General features: G+C 34.3%; 1 protein-coding gene across 1 annotated transcript in view; it reads right to left on the reverse strand.

The window, feature by feature from the left end:
• The window catches only part of ADAMTS19 (ADAM metallopeptidase with thrombospondin type 1 motif 19), a 135,202-nt gene that overhangs the window by 45,475 nt on the left and 72,819 nt on the right, over positions 1–16,908 (reverse strand). Inside the window, exons 9-11 of the mRNA XM_042023410.1 lie at positions 9,134–9,274; positions 8,403–8,553; positions 1,229–1,330 (exon numbers count right to left, since the gene is read on the reverse strand). Of these exons, the coding sequence (XP_041879344.1) occupies positions 1,229–1,330; positions 8,403–8,553; positions 9,134–9,274 (394 nt within the window). The remainder of the gene's footprint in view (positions 1–1,228; positions 1,331–8,402; positions 8,554–9,133; positions 9,275–16,908) is intronic.

Genomic DNA, 16,908 nt, shown 5'->3' on the forward strand with positions numbered 1-16,908 from the left:
TCATCTCCACAATACCACTAAAAGAACCCAAAGCCAGTGATTTGTGTAACCTAAAGCCCATCTTGGACAGATAACAAACAAGAAGAATAATTCTTCCTCATCCCCTGGGATGGTTTGGTAAAGTCTGCTTAGTTTTTTACTGCTATACATAAAAAAGGCATCTCTATAGCCTGGCTCAATAAGCCATTTTAATTACAATCAGTAATTCTGAGTAATCTTCGTAAGAGGTTCTGCTTTCTTATTCCATAGCATGGGCAGCCCAGTCTCAATGTAAAACATGTGATATCAAACAACAGAAATGTCCCTTATTTTCCAGATGTTGACTTCAGACAGTATCACTACAAATTTTATCAGAATTAAAATATTGCAGCAATTGTCATTATTTTCGAGATATGAACAGAAATAAAACCTGGGTTTCCTTCCACATATAAAATTATATTTTTTGAAAATTTTATCTTAGTTGATTGATTTGATTTTAGGAGAATGATGAGAGTTCTGGTGAATGTAATATGACTCAAAAGAGTAAATCACTCCTGTGGGAAATTGCTGTCGGCACAGTATCAGGAAAATCCCAAGACATATGTACGCTCTTTCTCTGTTATCTATCTGGGGTTTATTTATATTCACTTACAGATATATACAAAGATTACAGATTATTTGAACTGGAAAACTCTTGAAGGACATTTAATGTACGTCTGACTTGGGTGACCATTTAGTTATCTGTGATGGCATACTTTTAATGGCATTTGTCACTCTTTTACATGCACTTACACTATAAATATTTCATTACAAAACTTATCCTGAAAGGTTTTAACACAAATCTGTATCAATTCTTTCAAAGAGACTTTTTCCAAATCTTAAATCATAGCTGAGAACTCTGTATCTTTAAAATCTTAAGTTTCTAGTTATAGTTAGAAGAGCAACAATTGCATTCTATTCATAAATATGATACAAAATGAGAAAGATTTTGAAATAAAACAGCATAAATACTAAAACATCTGTCTCTTTGGCTAACTTTTTTTTAATTCACTGGTTTTAGGGAAATGTTCTTTTTTCACATCTATATTATAAAATACATCACATATAATACATTCAACTATACTTAGTTTATTTTTATGATAATTGAGGCAAATAGGAACTTAAAAGAAGTGCAAAGACCTATTCAGTTTGTTTCCTTAACTATTAGATGTTCAGTATAGTTGATATTACTTTTCCACCAGAGGCATACCTTTCCAGTGTCACAATCTGTTCCATCCATTGGTGGATCCAGTTTAGTTTTGCATTCCTTCTCACTTTCCACCTTACACCACAACCCAGTGCAAATGACATGCTGAAAACCAAACAAAGAGTAAGCACAAAACCTATCCTATGCAAAATTACTTTCTGCATGCAGTCTACTAATGTTGTCTAAATTTACTAGTTTGATGGTACTGAAATATGTTTAAAGACACATTAAACATGCAAAAAACCCCAAGTGGGCAGAGTCTCCTCAGACTTTTACTAATCATGCTTCTCTAGGACTTCTAGATCCCTCCTGTTGTGCCATCCCAATGACTGCTGCTATCACACTCTTCCAATGATTCATAATTCCTCTAGAATTCATTTATTACTCTGGAAAAAAAAAATTCCAAAAGCCATCGAACCTGATCTCCACAAAGAAGACACAAAGTAACCTGACAAATGAAGTATTTTTGCTGGAAAGAAGAAACGGGATATGACAGGGGTTCAAGTCAGCAGTGAATTTTAGAGATGGAAAGAAAAGCTGCTCATTCTGTCCCTCAGAAGTATAAGAACAAAAGAGTTTTTACTCAAAAGAAAGCACAGCCTTGCAGGATGCTGGCTCACATTTCCCTGAATTTCCTTGGCAGCTTTCCCTATTTTTCTCTAAAAAGTCCTCCTTCTCCCATGGTTTTCAGTCATGACTTCATTCTCCTTGCTGTCTGTTCCCCCCTTAACAATAAACCAAGTGGAAGTGAAGAGACGTCACATGGGGCTGAACTGTGGCCTGAATATTGTTGCATAGGCACAGTGATCCTCCTCAATATGTATATTGCCCAAAGAGGGGCAAGAAGGATCAGGAGAGGGGAATGCATTGCAAGGAGGATAAAAGATACAGAACAGCTGGGTTTTTTAAACCAGGGCTGCCAGAAGACCTGCTTTTTCTGAGTGAAATGATTTGTTATATCGGTACTCCCAGTATGAGTCTCTGTGCCATTTACACTACGCATGAAAAACGTGTCATAAATCTTATGCTACCTTGAGAAAAAAGCAGACAAAACATAATTCAACAAAAGACTGTGTCTGAACCAGGAAACAGGGCAGTTCCAGTGGGAGTCTTGCACATAAAAATATCTGTAACATCAGTTGTCAAAAATAGTCAAAAATTGTAGAGGTCTGAAGCATTGTATAGAAACGAGACAGGATGGTAGCAGTCAGACTCACTCCTAACTCATCGTGTAAGAGTTTTTTGCTGAAGCTGAGCTAACAACACAACAACCAGCTTATGCATGTCTCCAAAAAACAGCTACAGAAGTTCTATCCTGTTCCTGGGTAATCTTAGCAAGCATTTTTCAAGTAACAAACTGTAATTTCTGTTCTTGTCTATTGTTCTTTAAACAATGTAGATGATGACAATAGTAGATGAGATAGAGTATCAGATGTTCATGACAAAGTACTTCCATACCAAGTATGAAATGAGAGACATACTGTTGGAACTACTCCACAAAAATATATGTTAATATAATGTTATTAATAAATATTTTTTGGAATACCTATAAATCTTCATTTCTGAGTGACTAAAATGGTGGAAAAGCTATCCAGATTTATCCAATTTTTAAAAAAAATAGAGTCAAATTTTCTCTTGTGTTTTCACATTTTTAAGTACATTATCATTCTTTTTTTTCCCTAAACACTTTGACCTTATGGCTTACAACAAACAGCTCTTTACATATTTAGAAACAATTCTTCTAAATACAGAGAGGCATTAAGTCAGATTTACGGGGTTTGGGGTATTTTGGGTACCTAAACACAAAGATATACTTGAACCATGTAAACTAAATGAAGTAAATCAAATCAAGACACTTTGCTTGCTAATCTGCATTGTATGCATGTTACTGTTTCTACAAATACTTGTATACACACCTCCGTACGAACCCAGGGAAGCCTAACTTCCTCAGACAGAAACTACTTTGAGCTGTAAGTGAACTGTATTCTAAAAACACTCACTTCACCAATTGTTAAAATAAGCATTCAATATTAGTAACTTTAATATTCCCCAAACCCAAGAAAAACTAAAATTTGTGGTTTACTTGTAAGGCTTTATTCTCAGCTTTTCATTTCAGTCAAATCACAAATAGACTCTTTAGTTACAGTTCAGACTGTATTTCTGTTCCAGAGGTATGAGATATGGAGATTACTGTCAGCATCTAAGTTTTGACATTTAAGGATTTCTGTATAAGGCCAGGCAAACGTGACACACCATGTGGGTTTTTCATTAGCAACCTGCAATGAAGCAGATCCGGACTGATTTGAAAACAAACAGAAATCTGGAGGCCAGTGTCAATGTTACAGTCACTCCAAAATCAGGGCACTTATACACCAGGATTTTACTCCTCTGGGGAGAAACTTTCCTCAGTCAAAATCAATATATCTAAGCTAACATTCACAAAGGTTTACTAGTTCTCTATGAAAAGTACAGTTCAACGACCATTACAGCTTTCTAGGCGAGCCAAGGGAAGGAACAGATATTGGAGATTAAAAGTTTACAATTGTGATATTAGACTATTCACAATCTGTAAAATATTTCTCTGCATGGACACTGGAAAACAAAATATTGCCAAGCACATACAAAGGACCTTTTTTTAAAAGAATGTGTTAGTCATGAGGTTTTAACAGCAAAAGCTTGTAAAATAAAACATGAAAGTCACAATGTACTATAGAAGTAGCAAAGGTCACTCCAGCTTTGGAGTTTTGTGGGGGTTTTGTGTCTGTTTGGAGTTTTTTAATTAAAATAGAGAGGCAGGTGTATGTGAATCAGAAGGATGCATTTCCAATCATAAAAGCATATGGAAAGAAAGTTCAGTTGAGAGGAATGACCAGACTGGGAATGACAAAAAGGGAATTTTAGAACAGTATTTGTGTGAAGTCAAGATTGTTTAGAATGTGGTGGTTGAGATGAGGACAGATATTTCACCAGGACTATAGCATTTCCATTACTTTTGTCCTTTTCATTGTGGTCTTTCCCTGAAATGCCTTAAAAATCACCATGAAATACAACCACTCTCCTACTTTGCAAAGCTCACAGCTGTGTTATGACAAGAACTGTTTTAGTGGAACTGACCAGATAGCATTCACATCCTGGACTTTAATCTTAAAAGCCAATATTTAATAGTTCAACAATTGCATTAAATTGTCAAGCTTTACAATCCCATTTAATCACCAGGAACTACTTCTGGGCCATGATCTCACTATCTCTTATGTGAAAAAATGTTAGGATCTAATTGATTCTTGCATGAGACATTATGGGCATAAAAGCAAACTTGGCTCCCTTACAAGGTAAGCATTGAGATATGGTATAAATCTTGAACCTGGAGATCCACTTACGCTTTTCTAGGGTCTAAAAATTTTGCTTAAGATATGAAAAAAAAGGCTTTGAAATAAAGATGAAAAGGAAAAAATAAAGTCTGGACACCATTTATGAAAGGGGGAATGGGAGGGCTTCACTTAGGAAAATATAGGAGTAGGATCTCAGTGGTTCCTTCAGTTCTTCATTCAATAAATTAAATTATAAAGAGGAATTCTTTATAGCAAGGGAATATCATTAGCATCAGTAGTATTTCTCAGAGGTTGCCATGTAATGTGTCAGTAAAGTGCAATCTGAAAGTGCTCCTCAGTACTAACAGTTGTAGAAAATTACATCTCAGCACAAATGCACTATTGATTGTACCAATGATATCTGTAGAATTATTTTTCATCATTATCCCATTGTTTTCTTAGTTGAATGTCTGTTATACATGAAACACAGTTGCTTAATGTAGAAGACAGTATGGAATTCTGCTCATTAAATCATCTTCCAGTCTCAAAATACATAAGATTGTGACATAGTTCATAATTTATCATTTACACAGTTATACTGAAGTGCATGAACTGTTCTGCAAGTAGAACATGTCCAAAAAATCCTGGGCTATAAATTGTTGGATTTACTGACATTTAAATGAACCTTCGAGGAGTGTGTTTCTCTCATTTCCTGGCTTGTGGACAACAACTATAACCATAATAAACTGCCAGTTACTGGCAGAGTAGGAGACACTATACAGAGATTAAAGGAAGTAGTCTGGATATCACAGAATATTCAGTGGCAACCTATGCATAATTAAATAATTATTGTAATAAAGTAATACAATAACTAATGAAATACTGCATTCAATTTAGAAAGGTCTTCTAAATGTTGATTTCGCCAATGGCAGCCACAATAATTTGCATAATGAACAAAAAGAAATTTGAGTCATTTTTATATTAAGTAAAATGCAATTATATGCAAGGTTAGATTCAACATATTTGTTTTTTGTATCTAACATCTTTTTATTTCTGAAGAAGATGATAAAATGAGATACTGAGTAAAAGTGCTTCACAGTTAGATGATGTTGGTGTTGCACAGTCCACGTGCTAGAACTCATGAAGGATTTCTGGAAAGTTTAAATGGTTCGGTTCTAGCCCAATTCAAATGGTAACTTCTTTTTCCTCCTTTCACTTCCTAAACAGGAAGAAAACATGTAAGAGAAGGATGACTTATCCTCTGGGCTGTGCTCTATCCATTGCTCTGAGTTTCCCCTTCACGAAAGAAACATTATTTCTATTATTTAGAAGTTCTATATCTAATTGGACTAGCAGGAAACTTCCCTAAAGGATGAGATAAATTGAAGACTCACAGCAGGGAACAAAAGAAGAAGATCTGAATAGGGTGCCTAAGCTTGCTCTAAGTAGCTCGTCAGGTCTAGAAACTGAGGATCAAGTTTCTTGGATTTTTTTTTTTTGTTGCAAGGAAGGTAAAAGTGTAAATTTTGCTTCCAGATAAAAGAACACAGAAGAAAACCAACAAGGTGACTTTACAGAGGTCTCAAGGAAGCTTTGGAAAATTTCTATCTCACCACTCTCACCATGTTTTCTCAATTTTGTCCTTTGTGTTGTTTATTCATTTGTATGTAATTTCTAATAGATCAAAGGTTCTTAAAATTCATTGCAATAATGTCTCGGTTCAACATTTCATTATACCATTTCCACTTCAGGGTTGGCAGTTTTGCAGAGGATTTTGGAAAAACTGCAGATGGTTCTTCCCCTTGCTCTCTTCTCAGAAACTGTTATTGGCCTCTCTTTTTCTAACTGTTAAGAGCATAAGATTATCAAGTAACACATTCAGTTTTATGACAAGAACTAAAATTAAATTGCAGTTTGTCAGGAAAAAAGAATAGTTGAAATGAACACAGGCCTTTTTTATTGTCTTGAATCATTACTATATTCTTTCTTCACAGCAAACCCACATTATACTTGGATTTAAATTAAAATTGTATACTGATACAAATATTTAATAGAAAATTTCTGACAATTTTAATATAAGTATAAATACTTAATACAAATATAAAGCAATGATCCAGTAAGTAGGAAAAAGCAGAATAATTTAGTTAGCTTAAAATAAGTGATTTAGCTGAAAGGTGTCCTCTTACATACAGAATGTCAGAAGAGGGGACCACAATTGAAGATGACTAGAAATGGACAATAAGGTGTGAGCACCTAGAACCTAAGTAATCTCTGTGCAAACAGTTGAACACTACCTGGGTAATATTCACTGAATTTAATTTCCTAACATTTCTAAAATAATAATGTAAACAAAGAAACCTCAGAGTCAGGAAGTCAAAAGAATATTCACTGCATCTATGAAAAAAACACAACAAGCACAGGACAACTTGACTATCTGAATTTAAATATCTGAAGTAGAACAAAACACAAAGGTAATAAGAAAGGGATTTATCCAGACAAATGAAAAGCATACAAAGGTATTATGCAACAGCAAGTCTTGTCTCAGCAAAGTTTTTGTCTCTTCAACTACTTTTGAGAATCTTTAAACATTAAGACCTACAAGAAATACTAAACACTCTGCCATTTTCTTACTCAAAATAGACTTTAGAAAATGAAAAACAGAAATCGCATCCTTCAATTGAAAACAATGTACTAAAAAGCAAGAAACAGGTTGAAATTCATGAAAAAAGCCCTTGGAAGTAATGAAGAACATTTGTAGAACTGTGACATAGAGTTTTACTGCTCATGGCCAGAGTGAAAATGTTTTTGATAAGGCAGCTAAAACAAAATCCAGAAACTATGGCTTTTTTTTTCTCTTCAACTCTACCACTCTCAGCATGCCTTAGTTGTACATGTACTGTAATGTTTCCTTTGAGGGTCTTTTAGATAAAGATTAGTCTCAGTGAAAGTCTCTGAAGAAATAGTACTATGTCCAAACTGAAAACAGGAAGAGAACTGAAGAACTAAAGGGAAAAGGAATTATGTTTTCCTATTTAGTACTCCTAACCTTTTCAGGCTATCTGCCCACTGATTCTGATGGAATTTTATTTCGCAGTTCCTCTAGTCCCTGCTCTATCAATCCATCCTCCAAGCTCGTTATTTATTTGTATATCATCTTCCCATCTTGTCTTGGTAAGTGTCTTAAGGGCTTCCAACATGTTTAGTCTCTCCTGTTGATGTTAAAAAAGGTTGACTTTTCTCCATAAAAACCGTTCTGAAACTGCTTCTTCAATCAGACGTCTACTAGTATCAGTTCATAAAATTAGGAAGACCTGTTCAATTTTGCTAATCTGTCTTTTTAAGGTTAATATCTAGTGACACTGCTTCACACTGCTGATGAAGCAACATCAGCAAACTGACTTAAGTACTGGAACTCCTCTCGTCATGGCACTGTACAGCTCTGCCTGGGCTCACAGGGGCCTCCTGGGAGGTGCAGAGAGCCCAGCTAACACCACTATTACTCCTCCAAGCACAGCATAATCTTCTGAACGTTAGAAATGGCCAGTCAGTACCCAAACCATAATAAAATGGAACCCAAGTAATAAATTGCAGATATTCCACTTGCTGCAACAAGAAGTCTTAACACTATGACATCTTTTGTTTCTAAAGTGCAACAAAAGTATCAATAAAACACATTTCAGGATACCCAGAGACCCAAAGCACGACTTACAAGAAAAACAAATGAAAATGTGCATACTAATTTTTAGAAAGCAAATGTAAAATTCTTATTTCAAAGGTGCTACATTCTCTACCAAACACATGTACAAAAGCTATTCTTACACAAAAATTGGATGGCAGATGTATTTTCTGAAGTACAGACACAGTCTTACCTGCATTTCTTGGCAAAAGGAAGCAGTTGGTCCAAAAAGAATCTGACACTGCTCATCGGCAGTGTATGTCATTCCTGGGAGCTTAGAGGGAATAATCACAGAATTGAGGCTCTGAGGATTCGTCTGTACCAGACAGTTACTGGCCTTTGACCTGGTAATATGCAGAGATTCATATGCTGAGCAATCCAAGAGTCTGATTGCCACACCAACTTAAACTTGCACACAACATTTGAAATACGTGGACAATTACAATTTTTTTATTCATCAGCATTGGGCTGCTTCTCATGTTTAAACTGATATGGCCCACTTGTTATAAGTTGATGTATTCTGTTGCACATTTGCAGAAAGATAATCTATCAACATTTCAGAAAAGTACTGGCCAACATTTTAGCATAACTTACCTAATGGATTAAGGTTTTGGTAGCCAAACATTTCAGTACACAGCATATTAATATATTGTAAATATAGTGACATATATAGAATGTGTATATAAGTATATAAAAATATAATCATATACCTTAAGACATGAAAACATAAAAATCCACATAATTGCTGGAAACAGATTTTAATAAATCTAATATTAGATTGAGATGATTTTAAATATTTTGACGGATTTTGCAAAACAAATCTCCCACAGAAGCAAAAAATATTTAAAACCTATTATTTCAGTATATTAATTGCAACTATTTGTAAATGACATACAGTAAGAGTTCTTTTCTTGAATTATATACCTGAGAAATCTTTCCAGATCTTCCCTGCTGCACTGAGACCATGAAACATCGCCAAGATTCTGTCCTTTAATCCACTCCCCAGACATGATATGGACACCATCTGCACAGGATGGGTGGTCATTGTCGTGGTTTATCCCCATGCTGAGTTTTGAAGTGATTAAAAATAAAACAAAGCACAACAAATTAAAAGGTTGCTTTCAGAAATTTGGAAGCTAAAACTCTTGCAAAGGGCTGTAAAAAGCTCATATATACTATGTGTAGGAACTCTCTTTTGATTATTTTTCCCATGCTGTATTTCATAGAAGTGCATGGAACCACGTGTAGAGGCCAATTCTATCATTAAAGATGAAAGTGGAGCTGCATTTATTTGATGAGAAATACTGCATTCTAATCATATTTTCATCTGCATTCTAATCACGCAGTTCAAAACATATTTTGGACAACTTTTTGAATTTTCAAAACTGTACAATTACTGCAAGTTTAATGAATACTACTTCTCTTGTAAATGGGCAACAAAAATACTGGAAATTTATTTTTTAAGATTCGTGATATTTTGGCAGTGACTCTATCTTCATTCTATATGGAACTGATTGTTTGAAATTTTACAGAACAGTAAAATTATTACTCCTTTAATGTGTAATTATTGTCTCTAAAGAAAAACACCTAAATGTGTTTTCAATCTCTTGTTAGAAGTAACACTGATGAAGAAATTAAATAGATTTTGATTTTAAAGACGTAGCATCCATATGCATCCCAGTGAGTTCTCATACTCAATGCACTGCAATAAAAAATTCTACTAAATACCTGCTTGAAGCTGATGTTTTAACCGAAGATTCACTGTCACTCTCATTCACAATTAGCAAACAGAGAGGAAGAAGATAAACAAGATTTTCAAAATTAGCTAAGTGGATCATGCTTGACTCGTGTTATAAGAAATAAATACACTCAGCTGTTTTTGAAGATTTACAAATGAGTATGAGATTACTCTCCAGAGTACTGGATTTAAAGTAGTGCTGGAATTTTGTAGCACTAATCTGCCCTGCAGAAAAGCAAAGCTTCACAGTTGATAAAACTCTATGCCTTGTATTGATTCTTTCACTTACAGACTGCAAAGACAGAATAAATTTGCTGTGTCTGTAGAAAAACTGGAGTACATCATGCTTCTCTTTATTTCACCACACCACAGTGGCAAATGGCAAAAAAGACCTGTCTCCCAACACTTTTATTCTCCACTCTATCCCAAAATCCATTCATGACTAGACCGAATTTTACATACATTTGCAACTTGCTTTACTTTGTGTTTACTAATGAAATTGAAATATCATGTAGGGCTTTACCTTGCCTATAGAAGTGCTCTGTGTCTTACACTGATGTGTACATCCTACAGTCTGGAGCCCTGGAACAGTGGCTTCTGCATAAACTGGATATTTTGCTATCTGTAAACAGTATAACTGAGGCAAGCAAATCTGTCTGACTCTCATCTTAGCCTCTGTCTTTTCCTGACCTGCCTGAATGGGACAAAACATCTACACAGAAGTGCCTCTGCACTTGCTTTACATTCTCCTTGCATGCCTCACATGCAGAATTTGAGATGTCTCTATCTCCGGAGTTATTTACACCTGTAGGAACTACGGAGGAAGACACAAAAAATCTAATGATACTAAACCTTGTGGACTACATAAGAAATCAATTTTGCTTATAGCTCTTTGAGTTATATGCTTCCTTAGCGCAAAAGTAGTCATTTAGAAGTACTCATTTGTCAGTATCACATACACTGTAGGATTTAAACTAAAACATTTACAACACAAAATCTTGACAAAATTTATTATACAATTGATGGCTCCCATTTATGCAGAGTGCAATTAACACATTTATATGTTTAAAACATTTTTTTAAATGAAAATTACAAAACCCCTGTTATTTCTAATTATTATTTCTCTTCACTCTGAAGAGCAATTCTTGAAGCTAGACTTCACAAAATAGTCTTTCTCTAAAGTCATCCAGAAAAATGTGTGCTGAGCTGAATCATGATCTTGACAGTTTGAAAAAACAATTACACTAGCCACCACTGCATACCTATATCAGTGTACCCACTTTTTCCAATCTACTACCACAGAAGCATTTTGTAAAGTTTATTAGCAAAAGAATTCTGAGGAAAACATTGTTTTAAAGTAAGAAGTAGTAAAAACTGTTGGACTTGTAACAGCTGTGTATATCAGCTATTTAAGCACTAATAAAAAACCTAATTCTAATAATCATCCAAGACTTTAGCTGCCCATATTTTTATAACACTTCTCCTATTCTGCTTTGACATTCAACTGTAGTTCAAAATATCTGCAATTCCTCAATTCTCTTCACCTCCAAATTAAGTACACAGAAAAAAATCCAGAAAACAGTAAAGACAAGTATTGAAGACTTTGCCTACCTGAATGAATAGGCATTTAAAAATGCCTATTCAAAAGGTAAATGCAGGTTGTATGTTAACAACATTTAACTAAATCGCGAGACAATATCGGAGAAGTAAGCTACAGAAGCAACAGAACCTGCTCTTAAACATTCTCAGAAATGTTTTCTTCAGTAAGGTCTTTTGATCTCTTCTGTGGAATGGTAGTGGCTGCATATTTTTATCTGACCTAGTATCAATTACAAGACCACATAAAAGTCAATGTGCAGCAGAACTGACTTCTGATTTCATTTCTCTCATTACGTGTGTGGTGAAAAAAAGAAGATGAACAGTCATTGCTTTATTTACAAGAGAATGAGTAATGTAAGCATGTGTACCTACTTCTCCATTAACGATCAAGGATATAACAATATTCAATGCTTGCAGTGGTGGTCATGGTGTTTTCTAGCCTCCCTTGCTGCCCATGACAACTATATCCTTTCACTAATACAAAGGTACCACAGAAACTGTGTCTGTGTAAGGTGCTGTTCTGCCTCTTCCTATAGAATGTACTGTGCACTTAGCACATTGCCCCCTCTCCTCTCTCCCACAGCTGTGATCATTCAACCTCATACAAGAGTAAAGCAACACGATGTGCATGTGGGAAGAAGACAAAGGAGTTTGGGATTACAGGGTAACTTTGTAATAGCCTGAAAAAACACAATTAACAAAGAAGACAGTGCTGTACTTTAACCAGTACACCATGTCTATATATAGAAATAAAATATATTTTTAAGAACAGAAGTGTTATTTATTCAGTGTTACATAAAAATGCTCTACCCACTCTGGTTAAGGGCTGTATATAGCAGATAAAATACACAAGTAGGAAGCATTCTATAGAATGCCTTCCCTAAGTAAAATATTAGCAACATTTAAATTCACACTATGCAATTAAACTATATTTTAATAATCTCAATTTAAAATTATTTTGGCAAAGAGCCTTGGTCCAATAAACTCCACTAACAGTATCAGCCAAGTCCACCGAAAAAAATATTTTTTGTTTAAAAACCCTCTAAAAATTCTTTAGAAGATTATTTATGGTTTTAGTGATATCATGTATAAAGTTGGAATCATTTTTCCTAAATCTTTAGTAAGTAACTAGGAATAGTACAAAGGAAGAAACATCATTAAATTCTCTGTGTTTGGAAATCAGAATTAAGAACTCAGGCCACTGAATGTAGAAGAAAACTATTAGTTCAATATTTCAGTTAAAAAACAATTCTTTTGCAATTAACTACTGCAATTATATGTGTACAGCTGGAATCAGACAACAGCATCTCTCGTGTCATTTTAGGGAATAGGTTATATTCTTGCATTCAAAATGCATTCCCAGTGTCAACATACTGAACAAGTACTAAGTATTATAATTTAACTTGACCTTATCATAGTGAAGTATTACAAAATCAAAGCTCTTTTAAGCCTCAACAGAGGATCCTCAGTCATTATTCTATATTTAAATAAGCTAAATAACGTTATGCACACACCTTCTTGGAAGAACTAGGTCTGCGTTGCTATTTTATATTTCTCCTCACTGTAGGACATCAAAATTATTTGACATGTGCTACTTTCATGACAACATGAATTTGCTCAGTGACCCCATATGCTTCCAGGTGAAAGCTTTTTATTATTTATTCATTATTTTATTTTTGCTTTGCAAATGGCAGATGATGGTTGTCACCATCCTATTACACTTAAAATGCAAGTAGTGCAGCTGAACAAGAATGATGCTAAAACCAGAAACAGGCTAAGAAGGGACAAAGATCAAATAGTAACAAAAACTTGATATAGGCGCAATTAATTAGGTCAGTTCAGATAGATGTGGAGAATTACTTTAGGCTTATCTGTAAACAAAAAATGAGAGAATTAAATAAAGAGAACTAGTACTGCTCAGATTTTTCCAGTCACTAACAGTGAGACAGATTAGAAAGCAAGAGATGGATTAAGAAAAGTGCAAGAGCAAGTGGTCAAGGATCCAGCACTAGAATATTCACTATAATAAATAGATTCCCAAATACTAAAAGAGCTACTTCTTCCGAGTCATATATAGAACAAAGGAACGATGAGCATAAACTGCAGATCAAGTATAATACTACTAGTATAAGCTCAGGAGAGACTGAAAATTACTAGAAAACTTTCCCTTTGTGAAGGAGAAAGTCAATCTCTGAATGCAGTAGGCAGTTTGTATCTGTGATGTGTGATGGGATCATGGTGCCATCTGATCTGTTTAAAAATTCGTTTTAGTAAAAGTGATTACTACACAGTATTTGGAAATTAACTACAATTTTTATCCTACATATTTTTTCCATTCTGTGAAATAAATCACAAACATAACAAATTATATTACCTTGAAAATAAAAATTTCTTTTAAAAGTATTATTAATAATAGTGTTATCTTCCTTATTATTTCCACTGCTTTCTTTTTTGTCATCATTTTGTCCAACAGTATGCTAGAATGATCAAAAATTGTTAAACTGTGGACCCAGAAATTACAAGGTTTAAAAGCTTACATCAATTTTTCTAATCTGAAATTTTGCAGTATCATGAGGATGTATTTGATAAATGAAAACAACACCCCTTATGTGACTAAGAGACACAGAGACAGAAGCTATACTATTTTCTCAGTACCTTTATTGTACTTTTTCAATGAAGTGTTTTGTCACAGTGCCATTTTTATGGAGAAAAATATATAAAAAGACCAAATTAGCTGCAGTTTTTATAAGCTTTTTATATGTTGGTTTGGGGTTTTTTTTAATTTTAAAATTTTTTTTGTTGTTTTTTTTAAATCCCAGTTAGTGAAATAGTAAGTGTTGTATGATTTTTTTCTATGTCCTTTAAAACATATGAGGGCTTCACAGATCATTGAATAAATGGGATAAGACACATTTCAACTTGTAAATTAATTATTTAGCTGAAAGTGAAAGGCAATTGACCCAGCTACAGAAAAACTATGATGGTAAAAGGTAGAACATCATTTCTTTTGAAAAGAGTTTATCTTCAAAGGAAAATCTACTGAACAAGGAAATCTCAATCTTCTTGTTAATAATTAGATGATCTGAAAAATTAAAAATATATAACTATTTGCAATTATGACTTCTTTTTTGTGAATCATAAATCATTCTCCACAACGTTGGCAATTCAGATTACATTTTCAGTCTTAATTGGGTAAAAGTACCACATGCATATTAGTATAGGGATACTAACATACACTGGATGCTACTGTCCAGCTGACTTTGCAGCTTTTGCTGAACAGCTGTTTTTTCCTCTGTATCTCCAATACTTCTACCACCATGCTCCATGATGCTGGATCTAGACAAAGATGCCACGGTCCTTTGACTGAAGTATATAAATAATTTAAAGCTTTGCTGTGACAGATGTATTTAGCATCAAAACATGAAAATATAAATTGCCCCTTGCTGAAATTTTTTTACAGAAATCATATAATACAGGAAAAGCATTTGCTTCTGGCAAATATGACACCCATGCCACATTCTTGAGCTACTACATACTTGGGCGAAGAGCTAAAAAAAATAGTTTTCTTATAAAAAAAAACCACTGACACTGATCTTTTGCCAACTTTTTCACAGCTCTTTTAAATGTATTAGATTATCAATTAAGCCTTTGTAGGATGTTGCCCAGTTAATAACTGTTTAGTTTACAAATGTTATCCTAAGGAAAATCTAACACAAATCCATCCTGAAACAGTATAGCCTGGCAGAAATGCGACTCTTAATACCTTGCTAGAGAAACGGTTGACTAATCTCAATTTCAAGTAAAAAATCACCATATCTTTCAAAGTTACTAAAATGCTGATGCAGTGCTTCTTCCCTGTCTCAGTGCTTCATTTCTTCCTGAGCTGTTTCTTTCTTCAGCTGTCTTGCTACCAGCAAAAGGCTTGTGATGCTTTATTTCTGCCTGGCATTGCAGTGATGTGTGAAGTGAAGATCTTTCCGTGACTAGAACTGGACCAACAGAACTAGTTTTCTTTTTCATGGTTTTTAATACCAGATAAGTTTTGAGTAAGAGTAAACAGAAATGCTAAGTATGTAACAGACTTCATTATTTTTCTGTTACCTGTAATCTTAAGTGTATTTTGGTGTACAATTTTCAGGCCACTGAAGTTTGGAATGATACACCCATGTGCCCAGTAAGACCTTAAGCTGATTGAAGAAGCCTAAGTGTATGACTGTGGAACACAGTCTACTTTGATATGGATGCAGGAGAACAAGAGATTATCAACTTTTAAAGAACTTGCCCACTAAACCACGAAAAATTAATGTAAGGTAATACAGTTTTTAATGACTGATTACACAGACAGAGCTCAAAAATCAATTGTTGACTTAATTAAAATATCATCTCCATTCAGATACACAAGGCTAAAACAAAGACATTTCATATTGCAAAGTCAGGTTTAGTCTGCCTTTGTATTTCATTGAGAATATTTCTGTTGTAATTGGAAAAACTAAAAAACCAACGACACAATGCTTAATAAACATCCATGTATCACAAGTACACAATATCAGGGTCTCTTCTCCCAGGCAACTAACAACAGGACAAGAGGACATGACCTCAAGATGTGCCAGGGGAGTTCAGGTTGGATATCAGGAAAAATTTCTTCAATTAAAGGGTGGTTAAGCATCAGAACTTTATATTCATTAATACAATGACAACTTTGTTTGTATATGCTCTCAGAAAACAAAAATCAACAGCATCTAAATTGTGTAAGTTTTGAATCTATTTGTATGATAGCTTATGGGCAAGAATAATATTTGTTGTACAGATGGGAAAAAAATACAATTTTTTTTCTTTATCCTTCAAGAAGCAAAGTCTTTGGGAAAGCTATTGCTTCCATGCTGCTAAACTAGACTCTTCACAAGAGCAACTAGAATGGTTAAAGACATTACACACAAAAAAAACAAGGTAGTAGCTAAATGACTTCAAGATTCAAAAGTAGTGAAAATTTTATAGAAAAGATGATGTGTTGAAAGAAGAACAATTTATGACTGGTCTGTATGGTGAGCATTTAAACTCTGTTTCTGAGGCAGTTAAGAATGAGCAAGACAAATCTCTGTGAGAGATACTCTAGATATGTTTGAATCTGCTGAAGTCCTTTCCAATAGGATCTACATTCAAATGTTTGTCTTCAAATATTTTTATATTGTCTCTTCACAAAGGTTCAGCTACTTCTAGTGTCTTCTTTGCAACTGCCAGGGCCTGGCTGGTAAACAGAGACAGTCAGAAAAACAGGCAGAAAAAACAAATGTCTCTAAAATACCACCTTACACTCTTTGGTGCGAGACCACTCTATTTCCACTTGTGACAGCTAAGGACTCTG

This window comes from Corvus kubaryi, unplaced genomic scaffold (genome assembly GCF_017639235.1).
Source record: "Corvus kubaryi isolate FWS band 111438036 unplaced genomic scaffold, C.kubaryi_AGA036_p1.0 37249, whole genome shotgun sequence".
Taxonomy (NCBI): domain Eukaryota; kingdom Metazoa; phylum Chordata; class Aves; order Passeriformes; family Corvidae; genus Corvus; species Corvus kubaryi.